This window comes from Poecilia formosa, unplaced genomic scaffold (assembly GCF_000485575.1).
Source record: "Poecilia formosa unplaced genomic scaffold, Poecilia_formosa-5.1.2 Scaffold62, whole genome shotgun sequence".
In the NCBI taxonomy this organism is placed as follows: Eukaryota; Metazoa; Chordata; class Actinopteri; order Cyprinodontiformes; family Poeciliidae; genus Poecilia; species Poecilia formosa.
The window spans coordinates 2,426,459-2,445,538 of record NW_006800001.1 but is presented as its reverse complement, the minus strand read 5'-3'; the positions used below and the strand labels follow the sequence as shown (position 1 = coordinate 2,445,538).

Genomic DNA, 19,080 nt, shown 5'->3' with positions numbered 1-19,080 from the left:
CTGTCAGACGAACTGGAACGGTTGACTGGGTTCTGAAATCTGCGTGGATTCAAAGAAAGGAAGGCTGCAATGCAAACCAAAACCGTCAGAGGCTGTCGAGTTTCTCTGACTCAGTTGAAGTTAGACACGTTAACAGATTACAAAAACGAACAAAGGAAAATCCTGATTTGTCACAGCTAAGATATTTTTAAACATGTGAGCATTTTGCATCGGTGTGTGTAATTGGCTGACTAGTCAGGGGGATGGGTGGGGTGAAGAGCCACGGTAATCTGCTGGATTCACACAAACCTTTCCCCACCCTGCCCATGGCTACGCCGTTAATCACCATGTCAAGGGGACTGACACAGCTAGATAGTCCAGTTGACAAGGAAAACACATTGTAAAAAAACAACAAACAAAAAAAAACCTAGGAAAAGCAGAGGACAAGGGTTGTGAAAGTTAAAATTGTTTATGCTTTCTTTTCAGTTCTACACTGAAAGGTAGTGTGAGGTAAATCATTTGAAACATGGGAGGAATTAGTTTTAAGGGTATTTTAAGTGTCTATAAGCACAATTTATCATAAGCTCAATTAAAAAAAGAATATTTTGCACAAAAATGCCACACTTGACACAAGGAATAAACTATTTGTAACCCATGTATTTATCTGTGCATATTGGATCTTGATGTGTTATTTACAGTCTCCAACTCAAAAATCTTAAATAGATTATGCTTCAGAATGCTCTAAAGGCAGTCATTGTCCCTGTTCCTGGTGCAAGCTTTTTCCCCCACATTTTTTTCCCTTCCACTCAACTTTCTATGACTAGAAAATAATATGGCGTTTTATTTCACCATGTTAACATTTACTCTGAAAACTGTATTCCAGTTTTAAAAAAACAATGATATTTTCTAAATTATTTGCCATGTCACTGTATTAAAAGCAATGCCAGCTAATGCAATTTTCTGCATTTTTGGTATTTTGAACACCAGCAACATCTTTGCTGAAGTTTGGAGTCATGAGATTTATTTGTCAAAAGTACAAATAAATATTTTTACTTTTATAAACTATAAACTATTATATGGTTTCTATTACTACACAAGGCAGCCATGTTGGACTTTGAGGTTTGTGGTAAACCTATGATTTTACCACTTGGAATTTCCGCTTTACTGGACCTTTCTGCTAATTTCTTATTCCTCGTTTTCATAATCTCACACAACCAAAAAAAAGTACAAAAGCTGAAAAAAAAATTAAGTTCACTTGTAACATTGTTCAAAGATTTCTATTCGTTTGGTGGTACTTGGAAATACAAAAATTTATTACCAGCATCAAAATGTATGCCAAACCGTGTGTGAAATAGATGAATTACTGTCCCAGAAACTAACTCTGACATTTTCAGAAGGTTATAATTAGTTCCACCATGTCAGCATAACTCAGAAGTGGGTCTGTGTGTACAGAGAAAGAGGAACTAGAAGCTTGAAGTGTTCAAATAAAGGTTTAAAAATGACGAAGCTGGCCCTTTAAATATAGCCCCTTAAGAAAGTACATTTGAACTAAAATGTTTAATTAAAACATTGTGCTCTCTTTATTCGCTGTGAAACACTTTAGGTTAGGTCAGTTTAGAAAGAGAGAAAAATGAAGACCAATCCAACTTCAGCCCTGTGGCCAGCAGTGTAATCCCTCCCAGGAGCAGAGTGCGCTCAGGGAGCCTGGGCTGCTAAATGCTCCGGCTTCAGAGGGACGATGGTGGAGGGCTGGTAAAGATGGCGGCTCTCTCCGAGGATGGGAGGTACGGATTAAATTGTGGCCAACAGGGCGCCGAAAGAGTATCCGTACTACACGTCAAGTTGACCGAGACGGCGCTGAGAGCGATAGAAAACTACCAAAGTAGTTCGGTGAGTTGAAGAAGACATTAATTCCTGTAAATATGGCAGCTGGCTGTCTCTAGCTGACGCCGCTTCTCCCAACTGCCACGCACAGCTAAAGCTAGGAGGTTAGCTAAACTGTTGACAGGGCGACTTTCTGCTTCTGTTTTTGATTAAATTAGTTTTGTGTCAGCCGGTTTATAGGCTGATATTAATTAGCGAAGGCCACATCTTGTGTTCTGGCCAGGTTTTAGGAACTGACACACATTAAAAAAACTATAAATCCTCTTTGTTAACTTATTGACAGTCTGAGTAGCGTTAGCTCTGCTTCAGTCAGAATCCCCCTTCGCTGGTCAACCTAGTGCTTTTTTCCTCTCCTCTCAACCGACCTAACGTGCTTACCCAATTAGGAAATGGTTTCAATATCGTACGTTATCAACATTTGAGTTTTTTTTATTCTTCTTGAACTATAAACAAGCATATTGGCAAACTTTTAACTTTAATACCGGTACATTGTAACTGTATCACCACCAATAATATGTATTAGTATATACTAAAAAACTCAAATTGAACTTAGTTTAGCTTTGCAGGCTTTTAAAACACGTCGGTGTTTGGTCAGGTTACCATATGGTTTCAACTGGCTGGAAAACCCAACATCGGAGCCTGCTAGGGATATATGCATGTTCTGCCAGAGCCACCTTTTTATAGCTCTTTAACCTATTATACAATGTGGCAATCAAATAACATTAATTGTTCCTGGAGAATGGTGTACAAGCTATTTTAATAGGTCAATGTTTTATATGTTCATCTTACAGCCCCTGTAATAGGAGACAACAGTTAATACTTGACTCCAGTCGTGTTTGCAGTTGTAGAAAATCACATATCTAATAATTGCTGCTTATTTTAATAAGTATATACAACTGACATGAGAATATTTGCTATTTCACCACAAGTAGACGGCTTACACTAGGATCTGAGTAAATGCAGCACATTATATATAACTTTTGTAATCTTTAAGTGTTGAGGTGATGTAAGCATGTTGAGATTACCGCAGGTAGACTCACCTGAAGAAACCTCTGCGGACTTGAGTTGCAGATGCCTGAAGCCAATTTATCTGGCCTTAACTTCTGTCAATTTGCCAACAACTAAAGAGTTACATAATGTCAGGACTCTGGTTCTTTTCATGCTGATAAACTACAGCTTAGAGCAGGGTGTTAGTGTTCAGAAATCTTTTGTTGTGTTTTGTTTTTGAGAGATGTGACGATCAGGCTTTTCCCGGTTGTCAGATTTGTTTTTTTCTCTTTCCTTTCCAAATAATAATAAAAAATTATAATAGGAAAAGAAAACGTGGTGCAGGTGTTCAAAGTTGTAGTTTTGAGTCTGCCCTAAAATGAAGAAATTAAGAATGACTCCTAGTAAAACATTAAATCATACATTCCTAAAAGAAAAAAGTATTGAAACTGCATTTTGTTGGTTGATTAATTTATAGACTAGTCAGACATTTGCCTTTACAAAAGGAAGATTATACCATGCACATACATCTGCTTTAAATACCAGCATATTAAAACACTTTAGTATTAACAAATTTCAATGTTCTCAAGCAAACAGTCGATATGGACATGGTGATGGGTCAGTTTTCATTTTGTTTTCATTTAATAGCTCAGTTTTTGCCTTTTCTCTGATGTTTGTCTGCTGACTTTTGGCAAAATCTTTTTTTTTCATGATGTCTGATGCAAAATTATTCCACATCAGCAATTAAACTCTGTAAAGCTCAATATTATTTCTTTCATTAACTTGGATTATAAACGTTAGGACGACCGAATTGTCACAAAGTCAAAAATTCTTTTGTAAGGGTCCATTGGTTGTGTTGGTGGATTCAGTCTGCTGAAGGGAAGCCTGCCATCTCTTGCTGACTGAGCAGCCCAAAACTGCCTGCTTTTTGTTTCTCTCTCTCCCAGTAACGTGTGCTGTTGTTGAACCAGTCATCGAACTATGGAAGCCGGCTATCTTTGTCGTTCTGTGGCGACGTGAAATGTGATCAGAACTGTGTGAGCGAGTGGGGGAGGGAGTCTGTGGCTTAGACTAGCTTAGCCTTCACAACTGTGACACAATTCTCTCAATCTTAAAGTATTTTATCGAAACTACGGTCCTTCCTTCACCGTGTAAGTTTAAAAGCGCGTATCACATTTACCATCGAAGGGAGGTAGCTGGATTTAAAAAAAAAACAAAAAAAAAAAAACTTCTTTCCTCTCCGGCTAGTTGATTGCAATGTTTAACGACTGTAGCCAAGTATTTTGTGTGTGTGTGCGCGTGTGTGCTAAGGCTTTGTGAAGAAACTGAGTTTTGTGCTTTCCTGTCCTAACCTATTATCTGCTGCAGCCACTGCAGATTTGTGGCTACCAGCTTTATTTAACCTAGACACTGACACACATGCATACCTGCCATACAATTTTACAGCTGTAAAACACTACAGGTTTACTTTACATTTTATTATCAAAGTGGTATATCAAGAGAACTCTTAAAACATCACCTTTCACTTCATTTATCCTGTCCTTTTTTATGTGAAAAGGAGCTTGTAGCTATTTGTGTCTGAAATGTTTCCATGTTTACTTCCTGCCTGATAAAACATTTTCCTCCTCCATAACTTTACTTTAACTTTAGGCTTGAGTTTCTGTGTTTGAAGAAATGGGTCAGGATTTCAGAAGTTAAATTTTGTTAAAATGCAATAACTAGTTAATATCTTGCCTCCAGCACATTATTGCCCTTTCACAGCTGTTTAATCCACTTTAAATGGGCCAGAGTTCATGTTATTCAGGTTGTCTGCTTAGGTTGATCAGGTGTGAAAGCTCATCATACTCTGGTTTGTCTGGAAACATGGGTGTCAGTTCAGTTGCAAAGGAACCCTGGTGGGGGTTACCTGATGGACGTTTTCACACCTACAGTTGGTTTACTTTGGTCCACATCTCTTTGTAAGTTTGACGGATTGCATTTGGAATCACTTCCTCCAAACGGTCAGCGTGCGGATGTACACCCATTTCTGCAATTTTTGTGTTCATCTCCACAAACAAACTGGACCGAGACTGGAAAGGAACCAGTTTGTTTTAAGCGGTGTGGACACTACCTTTATATGGCCATGTAAAACTGATTGTCCAGCGAACCAAAGAAAGGAAGTGAGATGTGTTTTATAGGAATATGTTATTTGAAAACTCCTAAATCCTTGTATTTCTTGGTGTAACTGCATTCATGGTACTGATGCATTTACTCCAACACTTAGATGAACCTGCTGGACAGCTCTCTGCTTTTTGTGACAGCGCCCCCGAACAAGCAACTATTGTAACTGCATGTTGTCAAGGCGGTTGGGTCTGCTTTCTGAAGTGTAACAGGAAAGTGTAACATAAAGATAAAATTTCTCTTGAGATAGGAGTCTTTTAAGGCGGCTCTGGTATTAGACGTTTAGATTACACTTTAGCTTCAGCCTATGTAACCACCTAATCTGGAATAATACTAAATTAAGACAACATAAAGTAATGTCCTCTAGATAAAATATAAAATATTCTGAACCTGTTCAATCCCTCTGGATCATCTGGATGGCTCATCATCTGTAGAACAATTACATGTGGTGGTGACTAACACCAGGGAGAGAACTAAAAATGTTGGACACTCCTGCTATGCTGCATTTTAGGTTCAGATGAATCATTTAAATACATTTTATTTTCCTGGCTGATCTCCATTTCTGGATTTCTTTTTGGTCCGACGTTCTTTTTTCTAGCACATAAGACAAAAAATGTGCAGCAGGTATTTGTGTTTTTGCTTGATGCTTTTGTATACTAAAGGTCAGTTTTGATACCCTTTCCGAATAGAAGACAAATACAAATAAAAGCAAGATTTTTCTTCATTTGACCTGCTGGTTACCAATCAGACGAAACCCAGAGAGAATCAACCAGATTTTTATTTTTCTTGAATTTTGACGGCTTAAATTTAATGTGGATTTGTTTTTGTTGTTGTTGATGAACTCTTAAATATATTGTTAACTTGATTACCTTCCCTCTTTGTAGGTAATTGTGAACAGATTTAACTGTGTTCTTTCCTTCCTTTTTCAGAATATACCATCTTCAAGGCCAACAGTACAATTCAAGGGACTTCAAGGGGTAATTTTTATTTTATTTACGTAGTTTGTATTAAAATAACCTCGTAGTGTGAGGTTTAATGTTTCACACTTCATGCTTTAGTAAAAGTGTGTTGTTTTTTTCTGCTAAAGAATGGATGTTTTCTTTAAAGAAAACATCCATTTCTATCAAACAGGGCATTATTAGACTTCAACAGAGTTATAACAATCTGCTAACTTTTCTTTGGGGACCAGTGTGTGTTGGGACAGTGAAACGTAAAACGAGCTGCACTGAGGGACACCTGGTCCTGTACTTGTGAACGCAGCGCTACTTAAATATGGATGTCTTGAACGACAATAAAAACCATTGACCTATCCCAGTGTTTTTTAGTCAATTAGCTAAAGAGATACTCATCATTAGTCTCTTTTATTGTCTGTGAAAATATCTCTCACTCACAAACTAGTACATTAAACCTGGGTCACCATTCAGTTTCACAAATTTAAAGTCTCATATTTAGGCAGTTTTTTTTCTTTACTTTATTTTACAGCACATTAAAATTCCCAGGACTGACTCCTCCAACGCCTTCCACAACTTTGATTTCTACCTGTCTAATGTGGGCAAGGACAACCCTCAGGGAAGCTTTGAGTGCATCCACCAGTATGTGTCCAGGTAATGGTAATCGCTGTTCAGCTGAATCAACTATTGCTGTCTTACTACACGTTGCTGGAAGGTAATCCCTCTTTGCCTCGCATTTCTCTCTCTCGCGCTGCATCTTTGTCTCCAGCTCGGGGGCCTCACACCTGGCATTGTTGGCGACCGTTCAGGACAAGGTCACAGTGTGCGCCACCAATGACTCCTACCAGGTGACCCGGGAACGTATGACCCAGGCCGTGGAGGACACGCGTGAACGGGGGACCAAAGTCATCAAGCCTGGGGGGCAATACCGAGGTAAGGCCCTCAGCCCAGGTTTGTTTATCTGCCACTGTGAAGTCTTTTTTTCTGTTTATCATTTGTTTTGACCTGGTCTCTGGCACTTTGTTTTAATTTGAGCAGAAATTTAATTCAATTAATAGTGTGCCTCTATTTTTGATGTAGTTTATTATAACCTTTATATGATGTAGTTATGTCTTAATGCTTACAATATGAACAAAAAAGTGAAGTTACATTTGAAGACAAGTAAAATTATACCTTCTAAAACTCTAGTTGTCTTTATTTTTAACCAGAACAAACAATAATTTAGGTGTTTCTCCCACTGAAGGTCTTTACTAAATAATATTCTTTGCATTAGTATTCTTGAATTTTAGCAAACTTTTCCATGTTTGGACTTCATAGCTGGCATGTCAAATTATTGCCCATAAAGATTAGGCATTACAAACAGTCAGTACTATTATAAAAAAGAGTCAAACTTAAAATTTAGAGATATTTTTTTTTTTGTAATTTTTTAAATGTTTCAGTTCATTAAACAAATTTTAATCAGACTTCTATAGTTTGAAAATTCACACTGTATCTTTCAACTACTTTGCTGTTGTAAAAAAGAGTCAAACTCGCACAGTTTGCTTAATCATGAACAAGCTGTAATTAACCACGTTTTGAGGAAAACTGACTTCTATTTTACAACACGTAGGACTTGATAACTTACTGTAGAATCAGTCACTCAAACAGGACCCGTCTGACAACGTGATGTAGGCAAAAAGATCCCAGAAAGCAATATAAACAAAGAAACTCAAAAACAGATGAAAAGCAAAGCGAATCGCATTGGTCAGTCTGGAAAATTTACAAAGCCATTTCCAAGGTTTGAGAGCCATTATCCACAGAACAAAAAATTATGAAACTGGTGAACCTTCACAGGAGTGGGCAGTCTACCAATATTACTCCCGAGAGTGCTTCGACCCATCCGCGATGTCATAAAAGAACAACATCTAAAGCCTCCCTTGCCTCAGTGAAGGTCAGTGTTCGTCATCTAACAGTAGGAAACAAGCTGGCATAAATGGCATCCATCAAAAAGCTTCAAGTCGAGGCCAATTGCTGTCCAAAAAGGGCCGACGACACACGTGTTATGCAGCAGGTCAGCTTGCTAAAGCACATCAGTGACTGTAACCAAAAAAATAAATCAAAAATAAGGGTTGTAGATTAAAATAAGACCCTAAGGCCAAACTTTACAACGTCTTTATGCACGAAACTCCCCAGTGTGGCTCAATTAATGCAATTTTAAAAAATCAATGATGAGACAAAATTCCTCAGTAATGTGAAAGACTAATTGCCAGTTATTGCAAATGCTTGATGGCAGTTTTGGCTGCCAAGGTTGCAACAACCAGTTATTAGTTTTATTAGGCAATTACTTTTTCTCAAAGAACAACGCTGGCTTGGAAAGATTATTCCCCTTTAATGCCTACATTTTAAAATAATATGATTCAGGTTAAATGTCTTTAATTACATAAAAACATAAAAATAAAATTGTGAGCTATATTTTACCGTACTCTACTAAGTTGTCCTTGAAGTTCTTCTCTGCATAGACAGGCTAAAGTGGAGTTAATTAACCTCATTTCCAAATGAGGTGAAAAAAATGAATCTTTTATTTTTGTGCCCAACACTTGTAGCAGATATAGATCCAAGGATTATGCAGGTATTGCAGAAGAATTTAAAATGTGAACTTTTTAAGCACTTTTTTTCTTAATGATCTGTATAATATGACCTCTGTCCTCTGTGACATAAATGCAGGAATCTATTTGCATAAACAAGCTTAGACAGAAACTGATTCAGACAGAAACTGGGAAACGAGAGGAGCTGCATAGGAAAGCGGTGGGTCTGAAACCTGTCGCAGCTGGTTTACCGTCAGCACCTTTTCTACGCAAAAGCCGTTTTAAGCCATTTGTTTAATCCAAAACTTCTTCTTATCTTCAGTAATCTGGTTCTTTTGAGAAATACCCATATTATTATTATTGTTATTTTTATTATTAATGCCTGCCATTTCTGTATGAAAATGATTTAAACCTTTAGATAAAGTACAGATCACCTCACGTTGCATCTTGCCTGGAAAAAAAAAAAAGTTTTCTTTTCTCTTCTCCGTCACTAACCTTAATCTCTTAAAGAGCTTTAGAATTTCATAACAAGTGTTAGGAAGCATGAGAACGTGCCTGTAAAACACATGGCCCAGAAATACAACAGTGGTCTATATGGCTAACAAGGAATACACGTGTTATGTGTCCCTAATATATCAAAGTTGGTGTTCACCTGTCCATTCTGGCTTTATTTATATTGATGATATACTAGGTCATTCTTTGTGTCTGCCTAATTTGCCCATTAATAGCATAAGTATTATTCTAAGAAAGGCAGAGTTCAATTTGATGGCCATTTCTCCCCATTATGCAAAGGTAGATATTTTTAATGGTGATTTGTGGGTTGTATCTGTTTAGATCTGAGGTGTTTTTTCACATATATGCATAAACCCATACAATATGCAGATCAAACTCCCTGTGGAGAAAATGTTTAACGCCATTTTTACGTTATGTGTTTAGGAAAGCAGGTGCACACTCGTAAGCCAGCACTGTCAGCCCCGGATGTAGTCCCAGAGCGCAAACGCTCCACGCCTATCAACCCAGCCAACACTATACGCAAGTGCCTTTCCAACAACCCCGTATCTCAGAGGCCCCTCCGGGACCGCATCATCCACCTGCTGGCGCTCAAGTCCTACAAGAAGCTGGAAGTGCTGGGCCGTCTGCAGCGGGACGGTATCAACCAGAAGGACCGAAACTCACTGGGGACCACCTTGCAACAAGTAATAAGACATTTTGTTTACCCAAATTTTGGATTATTTGCAGCAATTAAAGTTGGATGCGGCCCAAGTCTCATCTTGGGCAACACAGAAAATCCAGTGCAGCTAATTTCGAGATACACAGCCTGCTGCGCAACTTCCATAAGGCCCCTTAGTCGACATTAATCCCAGAGATCCCCTTTGCTCTTGTTCAACATATGATTAAAGTTTCCACATTTGCCTGAGGAAGTTCTGTAAAAAGAAAAAGTCTCCATTGATTAGAAACCAATCGCTAAATTGTTGCACGTCATTTGCATGCACAGGTGGCCCGTGCAGGAAATTCTAAAGTTTCAATACATGTAAGAAAAGTTCTCATGCTGCTGAAGTTTGAACTTTGGAACTCGCTCACCGTGTCTTCGTTCAACAGGTGGCAAACCTGAATCCCAAAGACAACACTTACTCGCTGAAGGAGTTTATATATCGCGACGTGCAGCGGGACTGGCCTGGCTATTCTGAGGATGAGAAGATCCAAGCTGACCGGATTCTAGCCCGGTACTGGAATAACCTGTTATCCTTTTGTCTCTCTTGTTTTTTAAAAATACTTTCTAAGTCTATTTTTGAACAAGAGGAGAATCGCAGGGCCGCAGAGCCTCACGTGTTATTAAAGCATGCATACTGCAGGTGATGCATAACATGACTCACAGACTTACATTGGCTTATTGGTAAGAGTCAGAGAAGTAAACACAGTTGTCCTGAGCTTCACAATATGCATGGTGTCTGACACTAAAATTATTTATTACCATTTGATTTGTTGTTTTTGTATATCCATTTTATTGGAGTTAAGTTGATTAATTATAACAAGATCATTGAAAGTTGGATCTTTCATTTTTTTTAAAACCTTGTATTAGCTTCAGTAAGTGAATCTCAAAGATTTTCATTGACATACCAGCCCACATTTGCATGAAATTCAGACTCAGGTCCCAGTTTAAGAAGCCTAATAAACAAATAAAATGATTATATGGATATACAGAGAGAGTATGTGTGTACAAACATATGTCAGGTGTGGAAAATATTTATTTTTCCCTAGTTCTAGTATAATGATATTTGCTCCACACTGATGCATTTCTTTGTTCTTAATAGCAAACTGGGTCTCCCTACTGAGAGAGTCTCATCAAACAGTTCGCCTAAAGACAGTTTCCCTTCATCCCCGCAGGTATGGAAAAAAAAAAAAAGAAAAACACACAGACACTCACACAAGAGGATATTTTAATTTAATTTTTAAAAAAATTTCTTGTGTTCTCGCAGAAGCGCCAGGCAGACTTCGACTTCATCGATCCTCTGGCTCCCAAGAAAGCCCGCATCTCTCACCTCAGCAGCCGAGGGCCCGCGGCCTCGTCCTCCGACCGCCGCGAGGACGAGAGCAGCCCCCGCTCCAAACACTCGTCCCTGCCCCCCAGCGTGACCTCAGGGCCTCCCACCCATCTCCCCATACCTTCCCACCCACCGGCGCCGTCGCATCAGCAGCTCAGCCCAGCCTCCAACTCCAACTCCCCCAGCACCCCAGAAGGCTGCGGCACTCAGGACCTGCCCATGGACCAGAGCTCTTCCTGCAGAGACCCCTCGCCGAGCCCCTTCTCCCGCTCCCTGCAGGAGCGCTGTCAGCACCCGGCCCCCAGAGCAGCCGCCTCTCCCAGCCCGTCCCCCTGCACCTCTCTCACAGTTACCTCCACTGTTTTCACCAGCCCTCCTTTGTCTAGCAGTACAAGTAAGAAATTCAAGAAGAAATCCAAGAAGCACAAAGACAAGGACCGTGAGAAGGCCAAAGGGAAACAAACGGAAAGATCCTGCAGCAGCAGTTCTCCTGTTGCGGCGGTGGAGGAGAGTCACAGGGTGAGAAAGAGGCGCAGCGCTGAGGAAGTCATCGAGGAAGCTGTTGAAAAAAATCCTTACAAAGATCAAGGTATGACAGCAGATGAATTGTTTGCATAGCTTAACCACTGATTACAAATTTAACATACCGAATAATAAGTGATTCATACCTAGAGCAGTTCCTGTAAGTCCAGTTGGCCATCAGGTGTGACTTTAAGAATCTTTGACACTTGTCAGATTGACTTGGAAACGCTTTCGCTAACAGCAGGAGTTTCTTTATTGTCGCTTCACACCATCTCACTTTGCTTCACTCCGACTCAGGTGGAGCACATCCACAAAGCCAGTTCAACCACATGAACGATTAGGTCTGACTAAACTTAGACTTGGGAAATATAATATACTTTTGACAGCTGTATAGTGTTTTTCTGGACCGATCAGGGTTTTTTCATTTTGGTGTTTTATATTAACAATTAACAACATTAAAAGGTTTTTTTTCTGGTCTTCCTGTCATTAGAGCTCCATAGTAATTTGTATTACCAACAGTCGCCTCATTAGGAGAAGCAGTTACTGTAAAACAGGATGTTACTAATCTTAAGCTAAACAATTCACTTTTTTTCCTATCAGATATCTGTGACCATTGTTAGCTGGCCCTACTGAAACAGCAGTCTCAGTCCATCTTCCTTACAGAACGATGATCCTTACTTGAGTCAAATTCCTACAGCAATCCAAGTCAAAATCCAGCTTGTTACGTGGCAGAGATCAAAAACTACATGATAAAACAGAGCAACCTTACTGAAATATGTTCAGTTTTCTTCTTTCCTCTTGGTCTTATTGTTCTTGCACAGCTGTGTCAAAGGACATTTATATTCCTTTTTAAATAGCTAATTAAGATGTTGGAAATAACTGAGATTTCTTCTCACTTCCATGACAACCTTAAGGAAGAGAGTTGGTGCATCTTGGTGGGGTTTCACTGATGAAAGACTTTTGTGTTTCTATTCAGTCGATCAGGAGGCAAGGTGAAAATTAGTCAAGGTTTTAGGTCATCTCTGGTTTTAGTCTTTTAGCAAAAGTAAAATGTTTGTACCTGTAATGACTGTCATTTTAGATGGATTGTGTTAGTTTTTAATAGCTCTGTAGTTCACGTAACATTTTTTTCCAAATTATTCTACTCAACTAAATCCAGAAAAGTATAATCCTCTAAATTTCGTTGGATTTACAAAACGACCTTTTTTAAATTAACTAGAGAATTTAATTTAGGAACGTCCTAAACACCATTTAGACAATCCCGTCTGTTTTAATGGGTCCTGGTTTTAGATTATTATCCACCAGTATTAGATTTAAAATTTGTGCTTTAAACCCCAGTCAGACTGGACAAGCTTCAAATTAGCTTGTGGTCTAAATATCTCTATTAAATAAATTGTTTTGATGTCTTGTTCCAGATTTTTAAAATTAATTGCATCATTTTTTTTCCCCAAAATTAAAAAAGAAATATATTAATGGGAGTTTTTATCATTAATATTTTTATCTGAAAGTGCTGACTTTTGTCTAAGACCTCAATACTGGGTGGTTTTGAGCATAGAAGAAGAATCTGCCATCAACAGGAACTGCATAGGAACTTAATTCACTATTCACTAGAAAATCCATAAATGTCATAATCATTAGAGAAACCCTATTCTGCCCTCTATGGGCTAATTTGGAGTATTGTACTGCCCAAAATGAAAAAGTTTCTTATAGCAACTTTAAGAATATAAGAAAAATTAATGTTTTCTGTTGTTTTACTTTCTTCACTTGTCATAGGACAATTCAAAAGAATGTTAAAGAAAAAAAAATTGCACTTTTTAAAAAAAATAATAATAATAATTTGGTGTATAAGCGACTCGTTAGTATGCGACTTACTAGATGTGTACTGAAGCCTGATTCTGTCAGCAAACCTTTTTTGAGGAAATGTTTCTAGTTTTTATTATGTTGATGCTATTAAAATCCAACACTGTTCTGATGTTTAGTTTCACAGGACGTGTTCAGAAATAATGAGGTAAAAGTCAAAAGGGCTGGTGGTAAGACTCGGTTCTCTCTGCCAATTCACCTCCATAATTTTGCCATCCACATTTTTTCATTATGGTTTGGATTTTAGCCTTTTTTAAGTTTGGCACTTTGGGCCATATTAATGATATTTTGTGATAAATTCAGATATTGATGTTGCATTTAACTGTGCCACCCGGTTTGTTTTAGTTGCTTAGTGAACATTCGTCATGTTGGATGGGCTTCCAGGTCAGTATTGACTTTTCTTTTTCCCTTCTTGTCTTTTCAGTCAAAGAGAAGCCAGTCCACTCCTCTGAATCTTCTTCCAAAACTGATATGCCCGACTATGTAGTGTGAGTTTTAATTTTCAATTTCTGACACGTAAAGAAAACAACTTTACTTGAAGAGGATGCATAGAGCACTCTTCTGTGTCCTTCAGAGCTTTGTTTTTTTTATTATTTTTTTTATTTTTATTTTTACTGCTCTGTCAGATTATAGAGAAGCTCAGCAGGGGCAAAGCTTCCTGGGTGAATCTGTAAAAATGATAACTGACGGACGGTTTTCTGCTGACCGCACATTCACAGGAAGTACGCGCCGCTGGCGTCTCTCAACCAGAGACAAAGCTACAAAGACGACTTCAACGCAGAATACGACGAGTACCGTCAGCTGCACGCCCGCGTGGAGGGCATCACCAGGCGCTTCACTCAGCTCGACGCTCAGTGTAGGAAGCTGGTTCCCGGCACCAAGGAGCACCAGGTCCGGCTGAAGCACTGCCTCCCTCTTTGAGCAATGACAGCACGTCACATTTACTAATGAGCCCAAGATGTATAATGTAGAGAAAGTTTCATACACCTTGTTGTCTGACAGTGAGGATTTGGATTAGTCAGTAAACTCATTCAGTTTAGGCAAAGAAATGATCCTGTTTTTTTTATTTTAATGCTTGTTTTTACTTAAACGTTTGTTGATATAGCTTAAAGGTTTTTCTGACATGAAATCATTTTTTCTTAACAGAAAGTGCAAGAAGAGGTCTTGAAAGAGTACAAAAAGATGAAACAAGTGAGTAGTTCAACTGCCTACTGTAAGATTTCCTTTGCTTTTCTGACTCTGATAGGCAGCGTGTTCTTTGATGTCAACCATTTGCCTTAATCCATTTTTATTCTAATGATCTTCTATATTACTGTAGATCTAAACACCAAGCCTTAATCAGCACGGTGCACTCCCTGACAGCTACACTCCTACCATGTTTCGATGCGTCCCTCTTCTAACACAGCACATGACTGGCTCATCAGCAGGCCTCTGCAGAGCTGAATAAGATGCTGATGAGGGAATTCAGGCTTTTCATTCAGATGTTTTGGAGAAGAGATGCATCCAAACATTACAGCAGAGTAGTTCTGGAGAACTAAACTTGGGCAAATCTGCTGAAAAACTAAAAAACACAACAAAAATAAACATCTCTCCTGAAACGTCTTCAACCCCTGGATCTGCACCTCTTAGATGAAGTTATATTAAGGCCCTGGAATGAACTAGTCAAAGTTCAGACATAAAGTAGGAATCTGCAACAAGATTTGAAATGAATTCTTTAGTTGCTCTTCATCTAATCTGACAGAGATTGAGCTATTTTGCAAAGACGTATGGGTAAACTCAGTCTGTCATAGTCTCCTAATAGACGCTTCAGTGGCAGCAAAACGTGGCTCTGCAAGGCCTTTACTCAGGGCTCACATGCAATCCACATTTTACGATCTTCGTTTTTAGAAAGGTTTAAAAAGCAGAAACGAGTATCTCTACCAGTAGTTTGTGTTGGTTGATCACACAAAATGCATATGAGTTTGGTGTGAATATTTTTGCAAGGCATTGCAGGATTCGCTGGCTTTTTTTGACTCAACTTATTTAATTATGATGTCAGAAGGATGTGTTAAACCTTTGATAGGATGCTCCGTTTTAAACCCAGCAGGTGAAATGGGCTTTTAACCAGTATTTTACATTTATTTCAGATAGGAATGGACAATATGGTTGAGAAACATGTCACAATTATAAGTGTTTTATATCACAGTATCAACAGTTTTTGATTTTTTGTTTCTCTTAAATATTTAAAATTACTGGTGATGTGACCTTACTCCACAATGTGTTTTTATTTTTAAGCAGAACACACCTGAAACTGCTGCTGCTGTGCAAGTTACTCAACAGGTTGTTGCTAGGTAACCACAAGTTACTCAGCAGGTTGTTGCTAGGTAACCAAAGAGTGAGTTAGTCAATGCCATCAACCTAGCTTGACTGGCTGAGAGGTTGAGCAGCTAATGTCTTTCCATTGCCTACATCCCCCAAAATGCTGTGCGGTTCTCGATCCGAGTTCAATGAAATTATTGAATATTCTACTCAGACGTGTTATCTATTGATATTGAACATGTCTAGTGTGGTACAGATTATTGATTTTTTTTTTTTTTTTTTTGTACAGATTATTGATTTTTTTTTTTTTTTTTCCAGCCCTAATTTCAGATGAGTTAAACATTACTTGGCCTCGGGCTGCCTAAACATGAGCCGCAGCACATGCAGCCTTACAGGGACGAATGTTGAGTCTGACCTTATGGATTTGCGTTTCTTACAGCACAACCCCAACTACCATGAAGAGAAACAGCGCTGTGAATACCTGCACAACAAGCTGGCCCACATCAAGCGACTAATAGCTGATTTTGACCAGCGCAGAGCCCAGGCCTGGTGCTGAGAATCCAGCACCGATCAGTATTGTGAACGGAGTGTCAAACCAGGGTGGGAGTGACCAAACCTGCTCTTATTTATTTAACGCCTCTTCATTTCCTGCCCCTATGTCCTTTTCTCTCTCTCTCCCTCTCTCTCTCTCTCTCCCTACTCCTTTCATCCTTCATTCCCTCTTTCTTTCTTTGATTCCACAGGCTCATTAATAGCCTGCAATATTGAAAATCTTTTTTTTTTCCTCCCCGTGATGAATTTGCTCCTGTGGAATTGATGCCACTGGATCAGCAGAAAGGAGCAGCCTGCTTGTGTGAAATCTTCAGCTCTAACTTGTGAAGGACTCTCTTCAGACTAAAAGTATTTTTGAGCACCAGAGAGAAAATATTAACTTGTATTTAAGTAAAAAAAACAAAACAAAACAAAAAAAAACAAAGAAAAAAGAGGGAGATCTATTTATTTTGAGACTCGTATTGAAAACAAGTTAGCAGATGATATATTGTTTAATTTTTTTTTTCTTGAGCAATGCAAAAAAAGGAGAGAAAAAAGTGTATACCACAAGCCTTATATGTTGAATTTGTGAAGCCATTTTTGCACGCAAGATTCATGCTTCTCATTTAGCTGAGTTTTTTTTTTTTTTTACCTGCTGCCTCGTTTTCTGCTCCTCTCAAACAGAAACTGTACTGGAAAAACTGCTGCCGAAGCTGAGCGAAAAGGGAAGGAAACGAGGCAGCGGGGAGGAATCACATAAGCTTTATGAGAAGCAGCAAAACGTGTGGATGGGTGGTACATAATTAGTTGTAAAAGAGGGGAGAGGTTATGGAAACCAAAGGCTTGTGATCCCATGACACCTGTGGGGGGGGGGGGCAGTATTCTTTGCACCAAATAAAATCCACAATGCCTTACGGCGTTTACATTTGGGAAAAGTGGACTCAGGTCCACATGCTATGCAAAGGAACTACAACTGCCTGAGAATGTGTTTGTGTGTGTGTGAATGAGTGTATGATGATTATAGGAAGGGATGCGGAGTCCAGAATGAGTGTGTGAGCGTACGGTTGTGAATGACATGGAGAAAAAAAGTTAGAAACCTGAACCCCTCATCCCACCCCCTCTCCCCCCCCAAAAAAAGAAAAGAAGCTGCTATAGTCTGTTTACCAGCCGGTGCACTCAGGATCATCCCGGCCGGAGACTCAGTACCTGATCCTAGAAGAAGTGATGCAAAACATCTTTTTTTTTTCTTTTTCTTTTTTTTCTTTTTCCCCCTTCAGCATTTCCTTTCTCAACCATGGAAAGGGTCGCCTCCACCCCATATTTATCCAGTGGCAAACGGCGTATATTTCAGTTTTAGAAAGAAGCCTCCTCATCCAACAGAGGACCCATCTGTTCTTTGGGGGCTCCTTGTATTTAATTGTTGGTTTAAAACAATTTCAGTTTTGTAAATTCCTCTGCATTTATGCAGGTTTGTTTTCATGGATTGAATGGCTGGCTTCTGGTTTTTGTTTTATTTTTTTTTCTTTCAACAAGGGAAAAGAAATGTTTACAGACTTGTTGGAACGTTTGCCAAAGATGAAATGCCTTTCTGGTACCGCTTCCATGGAGCAAAGGTTCTAATAGGAGAACAAGTTAAGGACATGTTAAGACAGCAGATTTAGAGAATGAGCTGTCTGTTTAAAAAATGTTCAGAAATGTGAAGAGGATCAGCCTCTTTATCAAATCCAATATTGGACTACTAAGAGTTTGTCTCATATAATTTCCACTGGATGATTTAAATATTTTGGTTGTGGCATTCTTCCTTAAAGTCAGTCTCTGCAGCAGACTGGCTGTTTTGGTTTTCTGCCAGAATCAGTGAAAAAAAAACAACTACTTTTAACTTGTTTCCCCTTTTCTGGTTATTTTTGACAGAAATATTAAAACTTGTATGTTTGGATACATGTCACAACATCTCACAGATTTGGATCACATAAATTACTTTTATTGAAAAAAGTGAATTCCTTGAGTTTGTAGCATGCCATTTTTTTTCTCCCCCCCACCCCCTTTATAGTCTCCACGGTGTTGTCCCGTTGACTGAGTCGTCCTCTTCAGCATTCCAAGGGTTTCTGTCCTAATCAGAAATTGTCTTGAGTTTGGTTAGAACAACATGAGATGGCCTAATGTGACTTCATGTAATAAGGGGGTTTGACCAGTCTTAATGAGCAAAATAAAAAAAAATATACCCAAGCAAAACAAGAAAATTTGGACTGAAATGTCATCTTGCTCTCCTGACAATGTAAAAGACATTTCAATAAAAATCAACTTGGTTTACGTGGAAATATGTCTCTGTCATTTTTAGAATGTCAGATGCTTTTCTGACATTCTGAACTTACCCCAACTTCTGGGCTTGGTCATTAGCCACTTAAGTTATTCTGAAGTAACTCCAAAAGCTTTGTATAAGGAAAATGTTTCCTCAAAGATGTGTACTTTCTTCAAACTTTAGTAAACCGACATTGTTAAAATCCATCCTGAAGTGTATGTAACATCTCAGGTTTTGTCTCAAAACCCTTAATTCTGCATGTATGTAAAGAGGAACCTTTAAAAAATACTTACAATTTTATTTTATATGTATTTCTTGAAATCACTTAGGTCATTCTCAACTGACAGAAAAATGTCTTAATAAATTTAATCATTGCAGCTGTAAATCTGCCTTGTCTTTCTTAATATGGGGTGTTTTATTCTAAAACTGAATTGAATGAGTTTTTCCAAAACTCCAATTTACGGACAGAAAACCGGCTGCTCATGTAAGAATTAAGGTTAGCT

General features: G+C 38.7%; 1 protein-coding gene across 1 annotated transcript; it reads left to right on the top strand.

The window, feature by feature from the left end:
• Positions 1 to 1,577: 1,577 nt before the first annotated feature.
• Positions 1,578 to 18,144, top strand: ell2 (elongation factor for RNA polymerase II 2). Its single transcript, XM_007554288.2, has 12 exons — positions 1,578 to 1,869; positions 5,940 to 5,987; positions 6,493 to 6,614; positions 6,730 to 6,893; positions 9,461 to 9,720; positions 10,124 to 10,248; positions 10,837 to 10,909; positions 11,002 to 11,656; positions 13,874 to 13,937; positions 14,169 to 14,340; positions 14,596 to 14,640; positions 16,187 to 18,144. Exons 1-12 carry the CDS (start codon positions 1,696 to 1,698, stop codon positions 16,301 to 16,303), a joined length of 2,019 nt encoding a protein of 672 aa, XP_007554350.1. The 5' UTR covers positions 1,578 to 1,695; the 3' UTR covers positions 16,304 to 18,144.
• Positions 18,145 to 19,080: the final 936 nt, after the last annotated feature.

Excerpts from the sequence above, each read along its gene's own strand:
- ell2 (XM_007554288.2), top strand. The coding sequence starts at position 1,696 with ATGCTCCGGCTTCAGAGGGACGATGGTGGAGGGCTGGTAAAGATGGCG. Across the intron at positions 1,870-5,939 it reads AAAACTACCAAAGTAGTTCG|AATATACCATCTTCAAGGCC; the intron begins GTGAGTTGAAGA and ends TTCCTTTTTCAG. Across the intron at positions 6,615-6,729 it reads ATCCACCAGTATGTGTCCAG|CTCGGGGGCCTCACACCTGG; the intron begins GTAATGGTAATC and ends CTTTGTCTCCAG.